Below are 23,006 nucleotides of genomic sequence, written 5' to 3'. Positions count from 1 at the left end.
AAAAGTTTCAAGTGTATGTTATTTATTGAAATTTTGAAAATGTGGTGACATTTTGTTCAGATTCAAAAGGAACTTCTCACTTCTTCTAATTAGTATACCTTAAAAGGGGTTCAGGTAAGCAGAATAATTGAAACCAGCCAATATCAGATGGTATATTATTGAGTACGGTACTAAATTGAAATAAGAATCCTTTGTGACTGCTTAAAAGTTTTAGAGATTTCTATAAATCACTTTTCAGTGACAGATCAGTACAACCACAATTTCTGAGGCAGTGATATCTTCTAATAAAAACCCACTGAAAACAAATGCAGTAAATGAACATGCATACTGTACACACATTTATATTTATGATGTATGTCTGTCCATAAATACTGTAGTCACATTATTTTTAAAAGTATGGGAATATTTACATACTGTATGGCACAAGACATACTAACATCAAAATAGAACTGTCACGGACGTCCAAAGGGACTAACCGTGGGGAGCAGGAGAGCGGAAAAAGACCCATATGCGTAGCGGCGAGACGGGAAAAAGGCCCGGGCTCATAGTGCAAAGAGTTCAGGAATGCCGTATAGAAACCTATGCCCTCAGGGAGCGGACGTGGGGCACCCTGGTGCTAGGCGGGTCTCAGGACATCCGAACATCAATGCTGAGCGAGGACAGAGTGCAAGACCCGGAAATATATAGCCCAAGGGAAAGAGAGGGACAGGAAGGACAGCAGACCGGAAACTAGGGACAGGGCAGAGAAGGAGCGCCCCCTGGCTGCAGAGGGCGTGACAAGAACATAAATTACAAGCTACATGTATGGAATATATCCAACTATGGTTTGATTTTCTCAAAAGACGTTTCCAATTCAGCAAAGTTGATGAAAAGTACAGCAACTAAAAAAACATTTAACAATAAAAAATACAACATATATAGCCAGGAAAATATAAAAAAGCTCATTTACTAACTGTATGCATGAGTTTACTGTTCCAACAAAGAATTCAATGCCTTCTTAATAGTAGGTAGAATAAATTACACATTTTAGGCAAAGAATAGCATTTAGTTTTACTTCCACAATTTCAGTTGTCATAAACTCAAAATAAACATGATGCATTGTCTATATTTTCAGCACTTATTTTAAAATAACCTTTTATAGACAGATCTCGACCTTTAAAACTCATAAAGGCCAAATTCAGGCACTGCAATTGACCTTTAAAGAGTGAAAACTGGTGCTTAATATTTTCAACTTCCATTAGACATCGTAACTCACTAAACTAAACTTTCAGAAAGGCAAGGGAATACAAGATACAGTAGGTGTGTTTCTTCACAACTGTTGTTAAGCCAAGCTATTAATCATGACAAATTAACTATTAGCTAACTTTTCTTTTTTCTCTAATTTGAGACTGATCTCAGTATTGCACGATATACAGGATGACAGACTTATTTAAGTGAGAAAATGATTAGCATTTTTTTCCTTAGCTCTTGAGAACCCAGAGTGTGTATCCTCCCTTCAAGTATCACTAAAAACACCTGGTTATTTTCCTACTTACTAACCAGCTTTCACCCTTCAAAAAACTCTGCAAGCTATTTCTAAGATTATACTTAAACAAAACAAAAATAGCCTCTTGTCATCTGTGTCCTAATTTTTTTTCGGCTAAACAGTGGGCTGCTGGTTATTTATCTCAAGCCCAGCTGAGTGCCCTACTTCTGTTGGAGAAATGTGTTCAGTACCTCCAATCAGGTCATACAGTGTCGAGTGGCACAGTCAGAGAATTCAGCATAAAAAAAATTATGCTGATTGAGACTGCAATCATATGCAACATGAGATTGAAGTAAAGAGTATCCTGTGAATGTATATATACAGTATATTTTATTGATATTTAAATTCCAAACTATATTTCTGGCTCTAGGTACAGTATAGTTAAAAACCCTGTCCATCAGCAAGAAAATTCTGATTGCTGAATTCTTGCTTAGAAACATTCTCTTATCTTATATATGTACAGTACAGTAGTTCTCAATGCTGGTCTTGAAGGTCACTTATGTATGCAGGTTTTATTTCCAAACTAGACCCTTAATCACCAGTTCTAATTAGTTAACCTAATTGATGTGCTTGCTTGTTTACACTTTTTTCTACATTCAGTCCATGGTTTCAGAAACATGCTAGTTAAAGTATAGTGTTTGAACAATTTCAGCATGCATAACTTTATGCCATCCCTCCTCTACTTGATAATTATAAATTCCCTCTCTTTATGATGAATAGACACAGGTGGGGATGACAATGTATCAGACTCCTAAAACCTCAAGTAGAAAATTAAAATAAATGTGCCAGCAATTAAGCACTGCAAGACATTAAGCAATTATGCAAATATCTCTCTTCGTACTTTGTTGTTTGGACCACAGCCCACACATAGAATGAAATAAACAACCTGTAAACAGTATATAAATAGCACTAAGTCAGTAAGGATTGTGATTTAAAAAAGCAGTGTGTAACTGGCTTTCTCTTTTCTTATCCCTCCAAATTTCAGTTAAGAACTTCCATCAGTCATTTCCCTTTCATTGTCTAACAGTGTCCAATGTGATCTGTGAGACTCTTTACTTCATCCTTTTACTGTAGTAATATTCTTTCTCCTCTCACATTTTTACCTGTGCTTGTAATTCATTATACTGTGCCCCATTTCCTCAAGTGGATTATATTGTTTTAATTTATAAAGCTATTTCTTTCTTATATTATTCATGATCAATGTATCAAATCATTTCGACCACTGCTTTCTAGTATTGGATTTGTTTACTCTTGGAATGAGTCTATTCTGTGGTTCAAGCAGAACCTTATTAAGCAGCTGCCAGCCATTCTCCACTGATCCCATCTTTATCCTGACCTATCGTTCATAGTCTGCTTTCCTGAAATTTTAATAATTTGTTTTGGGCTACCTACACAGTTTCAAAATGCTGTATACTGTACTTCAAAAAACACTATATTAGGATCAGAGTTCCTTAATAATTCTCTGAGCGCCATTTTCTTCACTCTGTCTTCATTTCTGAAATTAGTGGGTGAATCCTGGTATTTCTTCATGTATTTGTCCTGAAAAACTGAGAAATTGAGATTCAGTTTCAGATGCTGACATCTTTGATGATCTTTCCCAATCTATATGAGGAACATTAAAATCTCTCATTATTAATGTATCTTCCTTTACATTTACAACCCTGATTTAATTCTATTTAATAGCATTAATATTTGATTGTGTCCATTTGCACTGACACTATGCTCTTTGCATGTTATTTAGAAGTCTGACCAACATTTAGAGAACATGGAAGATTCTTGTGGGTTAACCTCCTTCATCCGAATAATCTGATGCATGGTGCTATCCCTGCAACTATCCCATCTTTCCTGTCTTTTCAGAGTGCTGTGAATCCACTAATATTCATCATCCTATTGATTTTTAAACCAACTTCCAATTATTCTAATTACATCATAATCACCTGCTAATGCTAATCCCAGTACTGTCCAGGCACAGTTTAGCTTTAGAGATCCTACAAGATCAAGGTAGATGTTGATCTTGATTATATACTGTATACACAGAGTATGCTGTTGATAATATATATATAAGTAAATTTGACTCATATTTCCACTACTACTGTGTAGCTCTGTTAATCTGTGTCGTGTATGCTAATTCCTTTTGTTGAGTGCAAAGAAATGGATTAATGGTGCCATTTGATACAGTATTTGCCATTCGATGTATATTGTGCTGACTGCTTTTATTCTGTGTGGCTAGGCTCTGCTTGGTCATTCCTGACCCAGAGAGGATTGGTACTGCCTGGGAAGGGGCAGTTTATTGCTACAGTAGCTGCTTGCTGAGCAACGGTACACCTCATTAATGGGAGTCAGTTTCACAGAAGGGCCGCTCCAGTTCTGTCTGCTGCTCTCCTCACCACTAGATGGTACCACCTCCACTATATATACAGTATATACTTTTTATAAATGCGTGCATTTGTTCTGCTTCTGACAGTTGCTAATGACGAAAATATGCAAGTAAAGTGCATTTACCCAGAGAGTCGGGGGTTAATAAGGTGTGATGAATGTTAGGCATGCTGCTGTTTTCACAGAATTTAATTAACTTGGTTTGGTAAATGCTGGCATCTGGGTTGGGAAAAGAAAGGCATCTATCTGCATGCAACACAGCAGAGCTCCTGTTTTTTAGCAGTTAGAATGGACCTTCTAACAGCGAAAGCCAGATGGATTGCTTTAACCACACTCATAAATCAGCTGTGCACGACTGTCCATTTGCATTTAGTCATTTTGGTTCCTAATGATTTACATTCTTTCTGATGTCGGGTCAGTAACCAGCTGGATCTAAGTGAAAGAAAGGTAGTATAATTTATCTGCCAGGGTCTACAGTTACTAGACACTGTGGAGGGAAAAATAACTTGAATCGGCAAGCATCTGCAATATCATCATTACAGTACTTCTAACTCAATGTTTTACCTATTTAGGAACTTCACCAAAATGATGAAGTAGGCTAGATGCAATTAAAACACTTCAATACATTTAAAATTAAGGGAAAATCTTATTCTATCTCCAAATTCCAAACACTTTCTACACAAAACAATTTCAAATGGCACACAACTACCCTTGGAAGCAAAACTATTCCAAGATAATATCCAGTCTAATACTCTCCCAAACCACCTCCATTGTTTTTTTTTACTTTAATTATAATTTAGGTATGTTTTTACAATACAAATAGTATAAAACATGCCACAGATAGATCTAAATATGTCTGAATGTATTGCAAATTATACATTTCCTGCCATGGCTCCCTTATTGCTGTTCATTTCAATCACATCATTCTGTGATAGCAAGATGGGAGTTAGCACCACGGGTCAGGGTCCAATCTAATGACTCTCCCCACTCCTCTCTTTTTTTGTGATTGCATGAGTTTTCAAAGTTGTAGCGAAGGCACAGAATTTAGATGAGAGAATCCTCCCAAGTCTAGGTTATTACCTTTTTATTGTGCTTTACTCAAGTCTGTCAGGCATCCATCAAAAGCTCTGTACTTTAGATGTTCTTTGTACACTCAGCTGAACTGGTAAGGGACTGCTTGACTTATTAAAACGTTAAAAGCAGCCAAGACACAAAATAAGCAATAAAGTGTTACTGGACAAAAAATACTGTAAATAAATGCAGTACTATGCTACTGTACTGTATCAATCTGTAATTACACTACTGAATCAGGTGACAAAAAAGGTATCAAATGCATCAGCTCCCACATACAGTACCTCAGAAGTCACCTGACTCAATATGGTGAATATATTATGGTGAAAGGTCCTACAGGAATTATAAAGTGCTCAGAGGAGAACAGTGCCACAGGTTTTATTCTCCATGACACTGGAATCTTATTGACCAACATAGCACTGTTATTAAAAACCAAAAGCCTCTCCTTATTCATTTTCCTATAAAGAGTAAATGGGGAAGAAAAACTCAATACCTACTGTACTGTTTCAGAGTAGAAGAAGGAGGGTCTCACTACATCACTAAAAGCCTTGTTTAATGGTATGGTTAGGACTGCTGTATTGACTGATGATCTGTGTGATGTTTAGCCTGTCATTACTATTAAAAAGGCACTTAAACAATAAAAGAATATTGCTGTGAGTAGAAAAACAAAAATAAAGAAAATTCACACCAGAGCCAGGAAAAATATAAAAAGATATGTTGGGGGTGAATGTGATAAATACGTATCCATTTAACAAACATTACATTTCTCTCATCTAGACATACAGTACTGTACAGTACCATGTATTAAGTTGCAATAACAACAAATTCTGTCAAACAGCAGCAACATCCTGGAAACATTAATATATATATTGTACAATAAATTCATTTCTGATAAAGATGTGGCTTAAGATTGTCAATGCACTTTAAATTTAATTTGTAAGACATAAATAAAAAAAAACTATTTATAATTATTTTATAGATTTCTATTCTTTGCATATCATTGTGCAGATGTGGAGCAATGATTTATCCCCAGCATTTGATATAAAGTCCTACTCTATATATACCCTTTGAATCTGGTTTAATTCTTTTTTGTGTACTTTTGCAAGTGTCAGTCAAATTAGTACTTAGATATCACTAAATCCCTACTGCTACTAAGACCCTGATATTTCTAACTCAGTATTAAAGCTTTAAATATCCTAAGAATTATAGTAACAACTCTCATTAAAATAAGAAACATGATAAGGGAGTTGTCTAATTTGTATCTGCATGCAATGTATGTTAAAAGAACAACATTTGTACATAAACATCATTAATAATCAACAATATAATAAAGCATCTTATGATAATATTAAAACCTTGCACTTTGAAGAAGCCAACTGATCCTTTCTTGTACACAACTATTAAAGTAATCTAATGTGTTACATTCAGAACGGTCTATAATATACTATACTGTACAATCAAAAGCCAAGATCTCTGTAAAACCCATTTTATAAGGCTTCTCTCAGTAATTTCAGTTTTGATGCGTAGATCTTTACTTACCCAGTCCAGAATACAACCACTGAACTGGAAGAAAATGGCATCATACATATTCAATCAACCTCTGCTGAGCTAATCTGCAGTCTCTTAGCTTTAATAATAACCTCCTGTTAAGTTAACCATCATACCACAGTTATAACGTACAGTATAACATTATAACAGTATAACATTTTGCACAGAATAAAAAACTTAAGTGCCCAGGTTTGTTAATTTTTCCAATAGGTGGATACACCTTGTCCCACCCTATAATTATTGGTCCTATATTAATGGTTATCAACATTCAGTCGATATACTGTAGTTTCATCCATTTGTATTCTTTTAATTCATCTCACAGTTCTTGGTAAGACAGAAGGCCAGCATGTACAGTATGAGCCTTTTTTCCATTAGGATATTTTAGAATTTCAATCATGAATACTGCAGTCAGATGGAGACTGCAGCTGATCAAAACTAAGCATTACTTTGTTTTGGTTTTTTTTGGCAAAGAGCATTCTCATTAGTTTAGATACTCTCCAGCTGGATTCCATTCATTTGAGGCTTGATGAATGAATGAGCAATAACAGCAAACCAATAAATCAATTGTATATTGTTATTAAAAAAGATAAATAAATCTCTTTTTTATTCAACATATCCCTTTTTGCTATGTGTGATATGTAATGCTAAGTGCTGTTCTGGGAAATCTTGATCAGCCATTAACGATTTCATTATGCATGCTGAGTGCTCTTTCATTCTTCAATGTGATATGCTGGTTTGAAGTATGTATATTCCTTAAAAAACAAGTAACATGATATTTTCTTATTTCCCCACTCAGCAGTTGTTTAAAAAGAAAGTTCCCTTTCATTCTAGTATGACATTTCATTCCTAACAACCTTTCCTTCAATTTGAAATGAGGGGAACCGTTACTAATGTATATTACTTTACAAACTGGGTTTGCAGCACTCTTTTCTCCCCTGTGGTCCTTATGCTTCATGCAGAGGAAGCTTTCAACTTCACAGGGGTCTATTCAATACTCAGCTATAGTAGACAGAGCACTTTATTTAAATCGAAGAGCAGGTTACAAGAGCACATCATTTATTAAGAACGGTAATCTATTCTCGTTCCTAAGTAACCAGAGGCATTTAAAACTGCAAAATATATGCTGCACTTTAATAGTCTAAAAATTTTACTTTTCCATTTTAGAGATGCTTCATGCGTTCTATGTTTCTTACAAAAAGCAAATGTGATGCTTCTAACTTTCTGCTAACTGTCTCTTTCAATACAACCTTAGAGTATGTCAGCTCAGTCAAAATATTTTAAAATGCTTGAAAGGTTGTCTTGTTACAGCATACAGTATATTCTATTAATTCAGGTTGGTAGCTGCTTCAGCATGCGTAGGCTGCAAAGGAACAAGTTTATTCCATGCTGAAAAAAAGAAGAAAGAGAACACAGCGTTTCAGCCGTGGAGTCGTCTTCAGGTGTGCCTCCACGCCTGAAGAAGGCACCACGGCCAAAACGTTGTGTTCTGATATTCTATTAATGCTGCAGTAGGTATATAAAATGTTTCTTTTAATATTGACTGAACATTTACGAATTGCTCTGACTAACTCTAAATGTTGTTGAGAAACTGAAATACAAGATAGGGTTCAATAATAATTAATTATCCCTTGCATTTTTATTTATATGGTGCCTTTTATCCAAACGGATTCTAAGTCACATTATGGAAATAAAACAGGATGCAGCATAAGAAATGTTCTAAACAAGACTAGGCCGTAAAGCTCTTCTGGACTTGCAAAAACAGCCGTGTTCCATAATCTCACAGTTCCTACTGTTCTCATGTTTAAATGCACTTCCATGCAGTTTCAACTTATGCTTTCCAGTTCATGCTTTACTGTTTGTTGTGAAGAAATCTGCTGGGTTTGGTCAGCAGCTTTGAGAATACTTTGGATACTTGTATCATGTCCACTCATAATCTTCTTTGTTTAAGACTAAAAAGGTTAATTTCCTCCAGCCTATCAGTACAGATTGTTCTGTAAAGCCCTGAAATGTATTGTATCTATCTGATCTGCTCTGGCATGCTTCTTTTCTATAGCATGATGACCAAAATTGTACTCAATGTTCTACTGTAAATTAGGCCTTATAAGTGCATTATAAACTTTTAATGTACTGTAACATTCCTTGATTTAAATTATATGCTTGTAACTACTGTATACTATATTTTAGTTGCCTGGCCAAATTATCTAGAATATATAAATGATGTGTCAAAATTAACAGCTAGGTCTTTTTATATGTAGCCTCTTCTAGCTCAGCATTTCCCTTTCTGTATTTTTAGTTTCTATTTTTACCACCTGCCTGCAAAAACCCTGCTCTTTTATACATTAAATTATCTCTTCTAGGTGTTTCTTCAGTACTTTATCTATAATTTTATGTAGAATTTCCTTTGTAGTTTCTATGGTGTTTGCTAGGCCTCCTAATTTGGTATCTTGTTGGTATCAAACTTGATTAATTTATTACATATACCAGAATCAGTTATATAAATTCGCCTTAATTTGAGTATTATCCCCTTATCTGTGAAAAATACTTTCACCATACAAATTGAAACAATTCTATTACTAACATTTGTTTTCTTAAACCAATTCTCAATCCAAACACTCCAAATGTACTTTAAATGCCATCTACCTGTCATTTGATCATCAATCATTTATGAGACACTTTTTTAAAAGCTTTTTGAAAATCTAAATACAGTACATCTTTTCCTAGGATAATATTTCCAGATACAGTAGGTGAAAATCTAGTTTAGTTCAAATAATTGGTTACATAATTGTGCATGTAATAGAACTATTGGTATAATAGCATTTTTCCAATCCCTGGGCTCTACTCCTGTCTTGAGTGACTATTGGAAGAGTTGTGTCAATGGTTTCGAAATACAATCTCTTATTTCCTCTAATATAATTGGGAAGACACCATCAGGCCCTGGAGATTTATTAACCTTGAGTGCTTTTAGTACATGAAACACTTTATCTACTTTTGTTAACACTCTTTAGCACAAAAAGTTTACCTTCCACTGCTTTGAGCATTACCTTGTAACCACTCAGGTAACGCATGGCAATCAACAGACACCAGCAGTTCCGCTATACAGCTGGTCATCTTGAGAAGTGACCAATTAATTTGGCAATTGAATTAAGGGAAAATGTTACCCTTTCGATGGTGAATTTTAATGACTAAATAGTCATGATCTCAGTTTGAGGTCTTATCTGAATGTATTATAGAACAGTATCCCCAGTCATCCTACTGGAGAACTAGTTTGGAAATTCTGTTCCAGAGGGAAAAGTGCATACTGGTCCACCTCATCATCCGTTTAGTGTGAATGCCTGTTTCATGTAATACAGTATACAGTATAGCACTCTGAGGCATTTGCACTATAAATGTTTTTAGTCTTTATATACACATGGATTTACAGTAAAAAACATAATGCAAGAAACATATATTGTATACACCACAACAGGACACAGTATCTCATCTCTTTAAAACCTGCTTTAACAGTTTCAGACAAATGTTCATTCAATAAGGAATGACACATCCAAACAGATTTGAACTGGCTTAGAACAGGTGTCGACAGCAGTAATTCAAAATACTGTGAAAACTATTTTCACCATACAACTTGAATAAATGAGGGCTGTATTGAAAAACCCATTGTTTCTTCACATACTGTACAGCTAACACATTTAATCATGCAATCATCTAAACTACTACTGCTATGTATAACACCTACAGTACTGTACCTACTGACTCATGTTTCCATCATTGCACACTATTCATTTTGAGCACAGTGTTATACAGTATCTTAAAATATCCGCATTAACATTGTCAGATAGGTTTTTATATGGCTAATCTCAGAGATACAGTAAGTAGTACTACAAAATAAATAGGGGAACTGTATAAGCGCTGGGGATAAAAACAAATCTTGTAAAGAATATCAAAGAACAGTGCATTTAAATTATGTCATTGCAGGCTAGCCCACAATACTGTATGCTCGCTTCCACAAACTTCTAATTATTGTTACTTACAGCTAACCTTAGGTGTGGAGAAAAGAGAAAAAAAACAATCCCCAACACTGAGGTTTTCTTTAAACCTTTGTAGTGTGAAAAAAAGGTTAAGGAGACAAGCTTTGGTCTGATTATTTCACAGTTCACTGGAGCAAACTATTTACAAAACCAAAGCATTTTTAATTGTGAAATAAAAAAAGAGGGAAAAAGTACGAGGACTTTTTACTGAAGCCATTGCCTCAGGGGAGTTCAAAGCACATGAATGCAAGGTTTCAATTCTAATTGTGCAATATTTTAAGTCCAGTATATTGGATAAATAATCCCTTGATGTTTAGTAGCAAGATATCTCTCCTCCAAATTAAGATGGTTCTTTCAAAATAAAACTATGCATTACATTATATGCAGTACGATCCTTTCTTTAAAAAAGACCCACCTTACCAATACTACGATGTGATTTTCATTAGAGGAACTGAAAAAAGCGAACTGTTGATTTAAATTATTCAAGAGTATTGGATTTCTTTTCATTTTTAGGACACAGACCTTTGAAGCATTTTCCTTAATAATACTCACTTCAATTTTTGATTTGATTTTCCAACTGGCTCCACTAAACCTCATTTTAGTTGTTGAAAGGAAGCGATGATAAAACAGATGACAGCACTTTAAAAAATTAAAACAGTTTTGGTCTAGAAGTGTTGAAAATATGGTAAAAGTCAGATTTTATTTACTTGTAAAAAACAAGCATTTTGGGAAACTTACCATCTGAATTTCATTATTTTCTTTTGTTTTGTAACTGTTTAATCTATAATCTATAATGGATTGTGTTAATAATTGTGTTACTCTCTTTTGTTTTGTGCGTTATTTCCTTTCTTAAGGGGAAACTAAGTCGTAATCTATTAACTACCAAATTGAATCATTCAGTCCTAAAATGCCAGTTTATAGATTGTTGAAAATATATAAATGCATTTTGTTAAATTGTTCATTTGAGTAAAGATGATCTGTCTCTGCTACTTTACAGTGCCCTATTGTAATGATAAATTGAATTGTCCTTGAAGTGTTAATACAAACTTGCGAATACCCTGCTGGCACTAACAAAATACACCTTATCAAAATTGTATCCAGGCTCTTGGGCTCAGAGCTGACAGAGATTAAGAAGAGAATTTACTAAAATATTTTTCAAACCAAAACTGAGAATATGGGGACTGACTACATTAACCTGTCAATGTGTCAATATTTATATTCTATTTGCTTCACTGTTTTTTGTTTTAGAATAATTAATAAAGTTAGGAGTAATACTAGTGTTGGTGATACTAACAGTAGTGAAGATAATGAGCAATTTCTTTAATATTAAAAAACTCACTGTGTGACACACATCAGAACCATTGAACATTGGTCCAGGAGACTGTACTGCAGTATTTACTTGTGTACTAATCAATTACTCCCAAAGTGTAAAGCAATGTGCAATGATAATATAAATGAGTATAAAATACCCCTCGCGGTTATTACAGGAAAAAAATGATCGAACGACAGTGATATTTTAAAATATAATTAACAATGTATTAATTAGTGAGTAGAGGGAAAAGTCCACAAGCGGTAAACGTGATCGGATTGAGATGTTGCATAAAGGAATGAACTTGCAAGCTGTACACCCAGGGGTACAAATTACTCTTTGTTTTACAGAGCTAGATATACAGTATGAGCTGCTTTCTTATGACTTATTCATGTTGAAAACACAGTACAGGTAATTGTGTGCAAACTTTTATTTAAATCATAAATAAGCATATACAGTATGTATCCTGCTCAAAAATGATTAAGCATGCAGTTTTGATTAACACAGACCACTTATAAATAATTCATACCAAAACTAGAAATAAAACTAATAAGCAACAAAGGACCTTGTTATAAATTGAATTTTTAATATTCCTTTTAAAAAATGAATGCATTCTTCTCACAATAAGAAAAGCGTGTTAACCTGTCAATAAATTGTAAACATTTGTACTGTGTTTTGGTAATTAATGTGCTGAATTTAAATGGATTTATTTCCATGAAAGGTGATTAAGAAGCTGACAATTCATTATGTTAAAATTCAAGTTTTATAATTCTTAGAAAGAAATACTTGAAATTTCGATTCAACCTAATCAACCATTACCTGCTAGTTAAATAAATTAATATCTAAATAGAAAATAAGGCCTTTTTAGAACTCACTAAATGTTTTTTTCAGCAGATAAAATTGCAATCTTTCCCAACTATACTATATGGCTATAGTAAATCTTTTACTGAATAAACAATTCTGTAAAATGTTTTGTGCAATAATGCTACAGCAAGATGCTTTAAACCACAATAAAATCATAAAGCAGAAGGTAGATTTCTTCTGGCAAATAGAGTAATCATACAACTCAGAAAAAGACCACAATCACATTACACACTAAAAAACCTCACAGTCACAAAACCAATAATATAATGCTCAGGCAGCGCAGTAAAGATGCTGAAAGCAAGCTGTACGAAAGACATGGATTTTCTTTAAAGAAATAAAGGTGTATTTTGTGCAGAGAGCGTGAGGCAAATTATTGGAAAAGAAACCAATGGTTAATGTGAATTATAGTAGAAAACCATAAATTGAACGTCAACAACTTACTTATAAACCATTAGCCCTTTAAATGCTGCCACCGAAAAATCAAACAGTCAAATGTTTTGAGCACAAATGACAATAAAACCACCAAAAGGCAAATAATATCACAAACATAAAAACCAGCACGAGCACCTACACACATGCACTCATGCACAGTGCCAGCCAGAGGTGCATAGGTACTGTATATCAACTCTAAGAGACACAGGCAGCATGCAGAGATGTGTTTGTACCTGGTGATCTCAGAGTCAGGGAGGAGGCCTATGTGATAGTGAGGGAAAGGAATTGAGTGGAGGAGGCTTTTATCACATTCAACAGGGGAATAGTGGCGGGGAGAAGGTGGTTTGTCACACAGTTTGTTCACAGTGCTGTAAACTGGCTCAGGTGGCCTGGTGATACAGAAACAAGAGCAAAGAAAGGAGTTAAAGACAGAGAGTAAAAAAAAAAAAATAGTATTTTGTCGCTGAATACAAAAGTGAAAGATGAATACAAATAAGCAATTTACAGTACGTTATGCGAATAACCACCCTAAAAGCCCTAAACAGTAAAACATTCCTTCTTATACAATATATTGCATTGCTACTGACTGTAAACAGTATTTTGTTATTAAATGTAATTACATTATGTTTTTACCACTATTAAAGTAGTGCTTAGTACAGTATGTAATACAAATGTGAAGAAGAAGCATAACATATAGTAACTGTACATGACACTCCAGTGATGGTTGCTTGAACAGGCTTGTATGGACTGCAGATTGAATTCTTGATTTCAGAGACTGAAAAACACTCATGTAAAAAAAAACAGAATGACCGTATACTGTATACAGAACAGAATCATTTTTCAAGGTATTACAGTATTACAACAACAACATCACTTTATTAGCCCTATACAATTTCTTGCATTAGGAATTTGTCTTTTTGCATACCCCAGCTTGCTCTCCATGAGACAAACAGACAAGGAGAGAAGCCTGGGGTCAGAGTACAGGGTCAGCTATTGTACAGCACCCCTGAAGCAGTTGGGGTTAAGGGCCTTGCTCAGGGTAGGATCCCTCTGCCAGCTGCAGGATTTGAACTGGCAACCTTCCAGCCACAGGTGCAGATCCTTAGCCACAGAGCCACCACTCCACCCCATTTTTTGTTTTGAAAAAAATCTCAGATGCTTAGTCTTATTTCTAATGAAAGCCCATCAAAGTTCAATCATGGTTCAGTCCAGTTCTTTGTGGCGAAGAACACATTCAAGTATAAAAGAAGAAAACTCACTTAGGGTTCAAAGTCTAGCTTTTTTTAATTTTTAATTTACATTTTTCTCACCTGACTTTGGAAATTAATCATTTTTAGTTGTGACATCTCAGACAGAAAGTTCTGCTTGGCTTTAAATTATGTTAGTCATTGTTACAGTATGTTTCCTTTTTTTTCTCATTGTTAAAAATAAAAGCCGAGTAAACCTGTGACCTTTGACGTTGTAAAATGAAGAAAAGGCTGAGACAAAACAAGGATTTTTCAACTCAAAACCTAAAGCATTCTGTGACTTTGAAACACTGTGACATCCATAAGGAGCCAGTAGAGTTATGTTTCTATTCATAATCACTTTTGCTTCCAATAACCCTTTTTCCCAACTCCCACCTCATTGCACCAACACTCAAGAGCTTAGCAAAGAAGAAAAATTGTGTTTAAAAGTACATCCTTTAACGGTTAAATCAGATTTTTTAGATGAATGAAAAAAAATGATGTTGCGGCTGTTGCAATATTTTCAGTCAACTTATAATAATGTGTAATAGAGACAACTCGATACTGCTAAAATTGCAGAAATTAGTTTTTCTTTTTGCTAATTTCTGTTTTTCATCTTTCTCTTACTTCAATGGCAAAAGTGGTGCTTCACTGTTATATTTCCCAAGGGGTAACACCCAGCTCATGCAGAATAAAGAAATCTTAGCACTGTCACCATAAACCTGTCACACAGCCCTGCTGCGTGGATTCTCACCTCAACTGGAAGTGCTGGGATTCGAACTTGTGACTTTCACCATCATCTAATGAGGCATTTCTAATTGGAAAAAAGTCAAATCAATAAAACAGCTAAAACTATGTGCTGTAGAACAAATAAATATAAAAGTTTGCAAGTATAGACATTTCGAAAAAATGTGTATTTTTAAAAGGTCACAGCTGAGACAACAGGCAAAACTGAAAAGGATGGAAAGAGAGTTTCTGGACAACCCACAAAGAATGAACATGACAATATGTTCCAACACCATTTGACAGACCACATCTAACTAGGAAGCATGGACAAAACATCATCTCACAGAAATAAACTTTCCCCACAAAGCCCTTACTCGTATTTCAATACAAAATGATGATAAGGAAAAAAATTAGAATGTGCAATACATCTGAATTAAGAAGCTCGCTCATAAAAGTGGTGACATTACCCCCACAAAAATGTCTGAAGCTGAAGCTGTAAAATACAGTAAATTAAACTTGAAAACTATCCATAGGATGAGTAATCTCAAATGCAAATAATTAAGATGCATGTGGCTTCTTGCAGTATTTATTATTACTGGAGTATGTACAGGATTTAATTTGTCTGGAATTATTGTGTAGGCCTGTGGCTGATTGAATAGATAGCATGCTGAATTAAACATGCTGCTGTTCACTCACTAAGCTAAATCAAAGCCATAGTCTTAATTTGCTGCACAGTGAACCACTTCTCCTGTTTTACATCGTGTTTTGGAGGATATTGGAGATCAATTGTGTTTGCAATATTTTGAGAATCAAGCAAATACACATGGTTAGGTGGATATGCCTAGCTGTGGACAGATTATGTTTCTTAATTTCTGTTTTGCCCCGAGCTTCCTGCAGTATGAGCAGCAGTTCCTTTCTTGTACTCACTCCACTACACAGTTTATTTACAGTGACCTGAAGCGAACGAATGGCACACAATGCCTCCATAGCTCATTTACTTTTAGGTCACAAAGACATATGAAAGCTGGCCAAAGAGGTAAGGCCTGAACCAGAAAGGCTGAATAGAGCTGTCTAAAATGATACAGTCAATCTAGGCAGTGAACAAAACAGCACAATACACAAAATATAAAGTATTAAAAAGTCCTTAACGTACATTTTTTTTATGTTTGGCTGACGTTAAGTTGAACTCAAGTAAGGCTTTTATTAAAAATGACAAAAGCACCAAACATCAACAACACACAGTACTAGTGTACATGAGTACAAAGCAAGCTGATATTAAGTACCAATGGCTTTTGCATTGCTTGATAGTTTAAAGCTATCATTATTCACCTCATAACTAAAGTTTATGCTAGAAGACTGTATAAATAAAAATTCTTATTTGTACAATTATTTTTTTAAAGATTTAGTTTCTTCATGGAGCTGAATTTACTGTCATGATTTTCTCTTCATATTTCACCATTTTCATCAAATAATAATAACTAAAATAAAAAGCTATACAGCTAAAGACAACAGAAAAAGCTCCTTTTAGTAGTGTGTTTTTTAAGAGGAAGTCAAACGTGTCTGCACAGTGTCATTCTGAATAAGAAAGACATTCTCCCTCAAGCTTTGTATTCATAGATACTGTATTTTTCTGCCATGTCTCAATAAAACACTGTAAAGTGAAATCAAGTGTAGTGTTTTCTGCAGAAAGACACGGAGGAGGTCAAATGTTCCATACACAGCACTGACGCTGTCACTGAGCACTAGCTTCCCTTAAGCAGAAGGTTCAAGATAACAAGATTGAGAAAAGAAACTAAGCATCCGGTGATGTAATGCATTCAGATTGATTCAGCTACATTTAAAAAGCAATTTTACTTTGAAGATGGAACCAGGAAATGATCAGGATCCATTTCTTGTCAAAGAGGACTTTTCAAATGATGCTGTATCTGTCTCCCAGATGTAATGTAACGATAGAAAAAGCATTTCACACCCCTTACATAAAGTTCAGTTCAACTAAAATATAATTCAGACCACACTCTTATGCACTGATAGTTAACAAGTGTGTATTGCCTATATTGTATATTGCCACAATTCCAAAAATTATTTGTAATATTCTCGCATATCACAAATATAACATATGTAAAAATAATTTCAAATGTTGCAGACAATTAGAAGGTGAAATAAAACTTAAATGATATCAATGAAAATATATTACCAATGTTTCTATTCCTTTGTGTCATTTAGTGTTTAATAAAAAAAGCCTATAAAAATGAAACAAGAAGTTCATACAAAATAGATGAGCTAATGCAAGCAGCACATGAAAAGTTAAAAGCTCTATTTTAAGTTTGGATTGAGCCTAGATTCTCTGTACTAAAAAGATGAAAAGCAATATTTAGAACATTAAAAACATTTGTAAGGGCTACAACTGGTGTTTATATATATGAATTGAAATCTAACATAAATTTATAATATATTAATTATATATAAATGTCAGACTTAAATAACAAAATGCATGAAAAGAAGTTGGATATTTAATAAATCTGTTGTGAACAAATCCTAAATTGATAGAGCAGCATCGTAAGGTGAAATAAGTATAAATCAACTGAAAGAACCAAAGTGAAAGAATAATAACATACGGTATATTCAATTTAATGCTGACGACACACAACTGTATTTGTCTATGAAACTCCATGACTCCTCTTCCATAAACAATCTATCCTCAGGCTATGCTGAAATTAAAAATTGGATGACTAGTCATTTTCTTAGGTTAAATTCGGTCAAAAGAGAAACATAATTCCAATCTCATCCAATCTCATCCAATGTATTTTATTCCCTAACATCTACAATAATGTTCTTAGAAAAAAGCAATCAAGGACAGCTGATAAGAAATAGTATAGAAATCGTATAGAGTTATACTTGTGCAAGATTTCATCTGTAATCTTGTCAGTTCTTACAACAGTTATAAAAAGAAGGATTTAAGTTCCTATGTGCTGTAATAACACATTCACAGACCAATGTATTTTATGCAAAAATTACATTCTCATGAAAGTATTCATTTCTTTATTTTAACACAACCAAATACTACATAGTATGTGCAAAGTAAAAAAAAAACATTGTCCTGACTGCTATTTACTGGATTACATTTCAACAGCAGAAAGTCTAGCTGTGTTACATAAAATATAGCCATATAATGGATTAGAAGATTAATTTTTGAGGTCAGACTATCCATAACACCTAGGCTAAATAAACCTCTTGGAAAAGACAATGACTGTCCATAATCCTTCCCTCATAAAGGGGTCATTTTCTGAACTTTGTGCTTGTGGTTAATTTACTAGCTTTATATTGATGTTTGCAGTGATTTTTTTCTACAACAGCCACACTAAATGTAACTCTTTAATAAAAATCCATCATGAATTAGCTTCAACAGTGAAAACTAAGCAGTATTTGCACTTTTAGTATTCATTTATTGCCAATCTGTCAATTCTGGAATAATCTACCTTGCTACTGTACATCGTTGAAGCTAATGTCCTGGCTGCTTCTTTCAAGAATTGGCAGAATGATATTGATATGATAAATTAGCTCCTAGTTACCAAAAAAGTTATATTTGCTTATTTGCCTCCTCTCATTTGTAACTTATGTTCTTATGTTATCAGCATACATTTGACATTATTTTTATTCTGATATTCTAAGCTTATATAGGCTTTATGAAGTATTACATTTTCAATCCACAGAAAATATGATCTGAAGTTGGCAGTGCCATCAATCAATGCCCAGACTAATAAACAGATATGCTGGAGATCAGGGAGAGACCAGTTTGGCAAGATGCCTAAGTCTGCTAAACTCCAACCTGCAGGCAAAGAATCCCTTTTACTTCTACGAATATGCAGTAAAACACTGAAGTGTGCTTTTTTGTATGCAGCACTTTCCTTTTAATAATGAATCGTTCATTGTCGGGACACAAGAAAATCTTGGGAAAGCTATTGCCCAGCAGGAGATTAGCAAAGACTGAAAGTGATGACATTTTCACATATTAAAATCATAATAATGTTCTTAATATTTTATTACCTTGGAGATACAACACTTTCAGATTTTTTTATTTTATTCAAACATACTTTCCTCTGAGTGGGCTTATGATTCATGTACTGTATCTGTAGGCAGCTTTAAATTGGATAATTATGGATTATATTGGATAATTGGATCCTTGTAATCATTTGATCCCTACAATCATTCCATGAACCCCAGCATGAAGCCTAACTTTCAACTAAGGTGATGCATTTCTATATCTGTTCTTCTCAACAATTTTGCTATTCTGATAGGACAATTGTTAGTTGAAGACCAACTCTTAAAAAGGAACAAGAAAAGGTCTATTCCATGCTGAAAAGAAAAGAAACACAACATTTCGGCTGTGGAGCCTTCTTCAGGTGTGACACATACAGTAGGACATTTTAGAAGTTAAATTTCCTCTATAATAACTGTATCCTTATATAAGAGTTTGTAACATAAAACACAATAATGTATAAAGTTATCTAGTCTAATGCAAAAGGCAACTGTTAGTGCATCTAGAGAGCAAATCTTAAAAGCCTAAATGTTTTTAAAATACATTGTAAAAAAATAAAATTTTTAAAAGGATTAAAGACTACAGTGCTGAGAAAAACCTTCAGAGATACCTGCAACCTTCTGCAAACAGTGAAACAAACTGAAAAGAGAATTTCCACGAGAGTCAGCAGGCTTCTCAGCCAGCCTTACGAAATTGACACTTTCATATAGAGAAAAAACACATTATTGCTTATCAGCAACACTCAGATATGAGTATGCAGCCAGAAAATGAAAAAAAAAATAATCTTATAACATCATCTGTTCCAAAAATCTAAAACTTCAGCAATGAAAAAAGTTTGGTTTGGGGTTGGTTTGTGTTATTTTTTCCTGCCTTTTAAATTTAATTCATACCCTGGCAGATATCAGAAAAAAAAACTATTTTTTTACTCTTTTTCTTTTAACTTATTTTATGTCCTACTGTATGTACTGTACTTAGCTTGAGACCATGTTGCATCTATTGCTAGTGTTCTAATAATCTTGTGCCTTTCATTGAGTTGGGGAATAAAATACTTAACACAGTGAGACACACAGAAAACATAACATTACAAACAAGGCAATTGTGGTGTTGAGACAAAACAAAAACATTTCCATCTTTGTTGGAAAGGAACGCTGGTATAACATTTTGACCTCCACAGACACAATGGTACAAACAGGATATCTACCTGTGAGCATTCTTCTCAAAAAAAGTGAGGTAATTACCGTAAAAATGAAAAACCATCCAACCTGTTAATGTCCTCTTCCCCAAGCATGTGTTTTGGAAGGGGGGAGTACCTCCCTGGTGAAATAGGGGGAAGACTGGACTTGTACTCCAGAGTGCCGTTGTTGCCAGGGGAAGAGATATGGTTTTCCATTGGTGGAGAGAATGCTGCAATAGCAAAGACAGCTATATAATAATAATAATAATAATAATAATAATAATAATAATAATAATAATAATAATAATAATAATAACATTGATATTGATATTAAAGCCCTTCATCTGACCCTCCTCCACTTTATCTCTATGCCTAAAATATATTGAGAAGATGGGTCTTTAAATGCTTGCCCAGAGAACAGGTTAAGACTCAAGACTGGAACATGTCATTAGTCAGACAGGATTTCAGATTCCCCATTAGGTAAGGTGGCTCAATATGTGCCTAGTGTCACCTTAACTGAGTGCATTTGAATGTACAGTGGATAAGGTGTCAGCCTCATGCTAAAACGACCCCTGGGGCTGGACTGGTTACTGTGATTATGCAGTGGTGTCAGAGAGAGATGGACTGCTTTCCTAGAGAATATTAACTGTTCTGTAACTCTGATCCACTGAAATAAGAGAACGGGCTACAAGGTCATCATCAGCATAATAAACACAAACAATAATGAAATACTCACAATGTGTGATGTCAGGTGGTCCATAAGGATCTGTTAAGTAAACACTTGTTGGCTTTCCCACCTTCAAATATACAACGTCTGATGTATTTTTCAGTATGGCTACAGCTTCCTCATGAGTTACTTCTTCCAAACTATAGTTGTTCACCTAAAAGGAAAAGTGTGTTTTATACATATAATAGCTATGATCTGTGATATACTTTAGGGCCAAAAACAAATCGAGTACCTACTGTATGTACAGCCACAGCCAGCTTATTTCATTATTACAGCTCGGTCTGTAATTATTTAAAGGCTTAACTGGTTAAACTCCAGGCACAGTATCCAAACTAAATAAAAAGAGTACTGTACTGCTACAGAGAAGACAGAGCCTATAGGGTTAATGATTACTCATATTATTGTCTTTCTGAGTATTACGATTTTGAAAAGAAAGTTTCATTAAATTTGCTCTGACAAAAAGGCCCATTTGCTGCTTGATGAAAATGAGTCAATTCCTAATGGACTTTTCAATTCCTTTTATGCGCTGCTGCGCTGGTTTGTAATGTGTGCCAGACTTCCAAGCAGCTGCCATAAGCTAGATAATTACAAAAAATAAAACCTCCATTACACGGAGGCCTTTGTTGGTGGCTGAGATGGACATTTAGCTGGAAATCTCTCACCATAAGCAGCCTGTCACCGACTTGCAACCTCCCATCCTTCTGTGCAGCTCCACCATCAATGATTTTGGTCACATAAATGCTGTTGTCTCCGGGGATGTGCTGGTTTCCCACCCCACCTGCAATACTAAACCCCAGCCCTGGGGACAGGCAACATGACAGGAAGATGGAAAAGACAGAGTATCACATCAACCTGTTCACTCCCACGGCCAAGACATAAGAACATTAGAAAGGCAGTGAAGTCATAAGACTGAATTTGTTTCTTGCTTTCAACTTCGGCCATGAGCATTTAGGATGATTGTTTTCTCTTGTACAGAAGCAACAAGACCAGTGTTTATCTAGCTTTATCCAAACAGAGAGATGAATATACTGCAAAGACTATATCTCTGGCCACATTGCTCTATTTCTTTTGAAATTCCCGAACATCACTGATTTGTCACATTGCTCTACTGCACTTATAGTCATCTTTCTGTAGCTTGCTTTTCACCACTGCAGACGCTTCTAAGAAAAAATAGAGTGACAGATAAAAGGACAGAATGTTTTTGTTTATTCTCTTCCAAGTGCACAGTAGTCAATATTGTATTGACTAGATCTGTCACTCATTTGGGGTTGTTAGTCGTTCTCCAGAAAGGGAGAGAGAAGTCTAATTACAAGTTCCTAAGCAAACTTCTGTGCGCTAAGGAAGTTAAGTAACATACTGTAATAAGAAGCTCAGTAAGCTGAGGAGAGCATAAGACAATAGTCAATATTACATATTACTTAACTAGGTATGCTTTTTTTCTTAGAAAAACCAATATTCTTGGGTTTTATTATAAGAACAATAAAACAGGTTACTGCAGGGTATTTCTGATTTTACAGACATAATTCCCCTTTAATACATTTCTTCTGTTGAATCTGATATCCATTAAAGTGCAGTCTGTTAAATTGAAGGCTTACTTCAATACAGTACAATACTTACAGTATCCTTTTTTGGGGGTTTGGATAGTTTTGGGTTTTTCATGCATTTGAATTTGTACTATTCCGATTCAAGCATTATGTTAAAATTATACATCAAACTTATTTTATACAGAAATCGAGTTTATGCAGTGGCCCTGTCTAACTAAACTTTAATAAAGCCATAATTGACAACCTGTTCCTTTATCTCATGATGAATATTACTGTTTTGCAACTGAGTGACTCTCTCTATATGAGTATGATTTGCAGCACTCAGCAAAGGTACTGAAATGCATACATTGCATCTCACCTACTGCATCACAATTTGAAAAACTACTATCTGGTCTACGTTTTTGAGTACTAAAGGCTACGAAA

At 34.6% G+C, this 23,006-nt stretch overlaps 1 protein-coding gene across 27 annotated transcripts in view; it reads right to left on the bottom strand.

Moving 5' to 3' along the window:
* Nucleotides 1-23,006, bottom strand: part of dlg2 (discs, large homolog 2 (Drosophila)) — a 277,129-nt gene that overhangs the window by 62,064 nt on the left and 192,059 nt on the right. For 19 of the 27 annotated variants that reach the window (XR_015940025.1, XR_015940024.1, XM_088639000.1 and 16 more), the window contains 5 exons: nt 21,702-21,838; nt 21,049-21,193; nt 20,377-20,542; nt 15,131-15,190; nt 13,384-13,539 (listed from right to left, as the gene is read on the bottom strand). Coding sequence is in view for 25 of the 27 variants with exons in the window: in XM_088639000.1 (XP_088495126.1) it covers nt 13,384-13,539; nt 15,131-15,190; nt 20,377-20,542; nt 21,049-21,193; nt 21,702-21,838 (664 nt within the window). In the remaining 2 variants the exon portion in view is untranslated. The remainder of the gene's footprint in view (nt 1-13,383; nt 13,540-15,130; nt 15,191-20,376; nt 20,543-21,048; nt 21,194-21,701; nt 21,839-23,006) is intronic. The other 8 variants (XM_088638999.1, XM_088639006.1, XM_088639014.1 and 5 more) reach the window with 5 other exon arrangements.

This window comes from Lepisosteus platostomus, chromosome 7 (assembly GCF_059453375.1).
Source record: "Lepisosteus platostomus isolate fLepPlt1 chromosome 7, fLepPlt1.hap1, whole genome shotgun sequence".
In the NCBI taxonomy this organism is placed as follows: Eukaryota; Metazoa; Chordata; class Actinopteri; order Semionotiformes; family Lepisosteidae; genus Lepisosteus; species Lepisosteus platostomus.
Note: the sequence above shows the minus strand (reverse complement) of the source record. Positions and strands in the feature narration are given on the sequence as shown.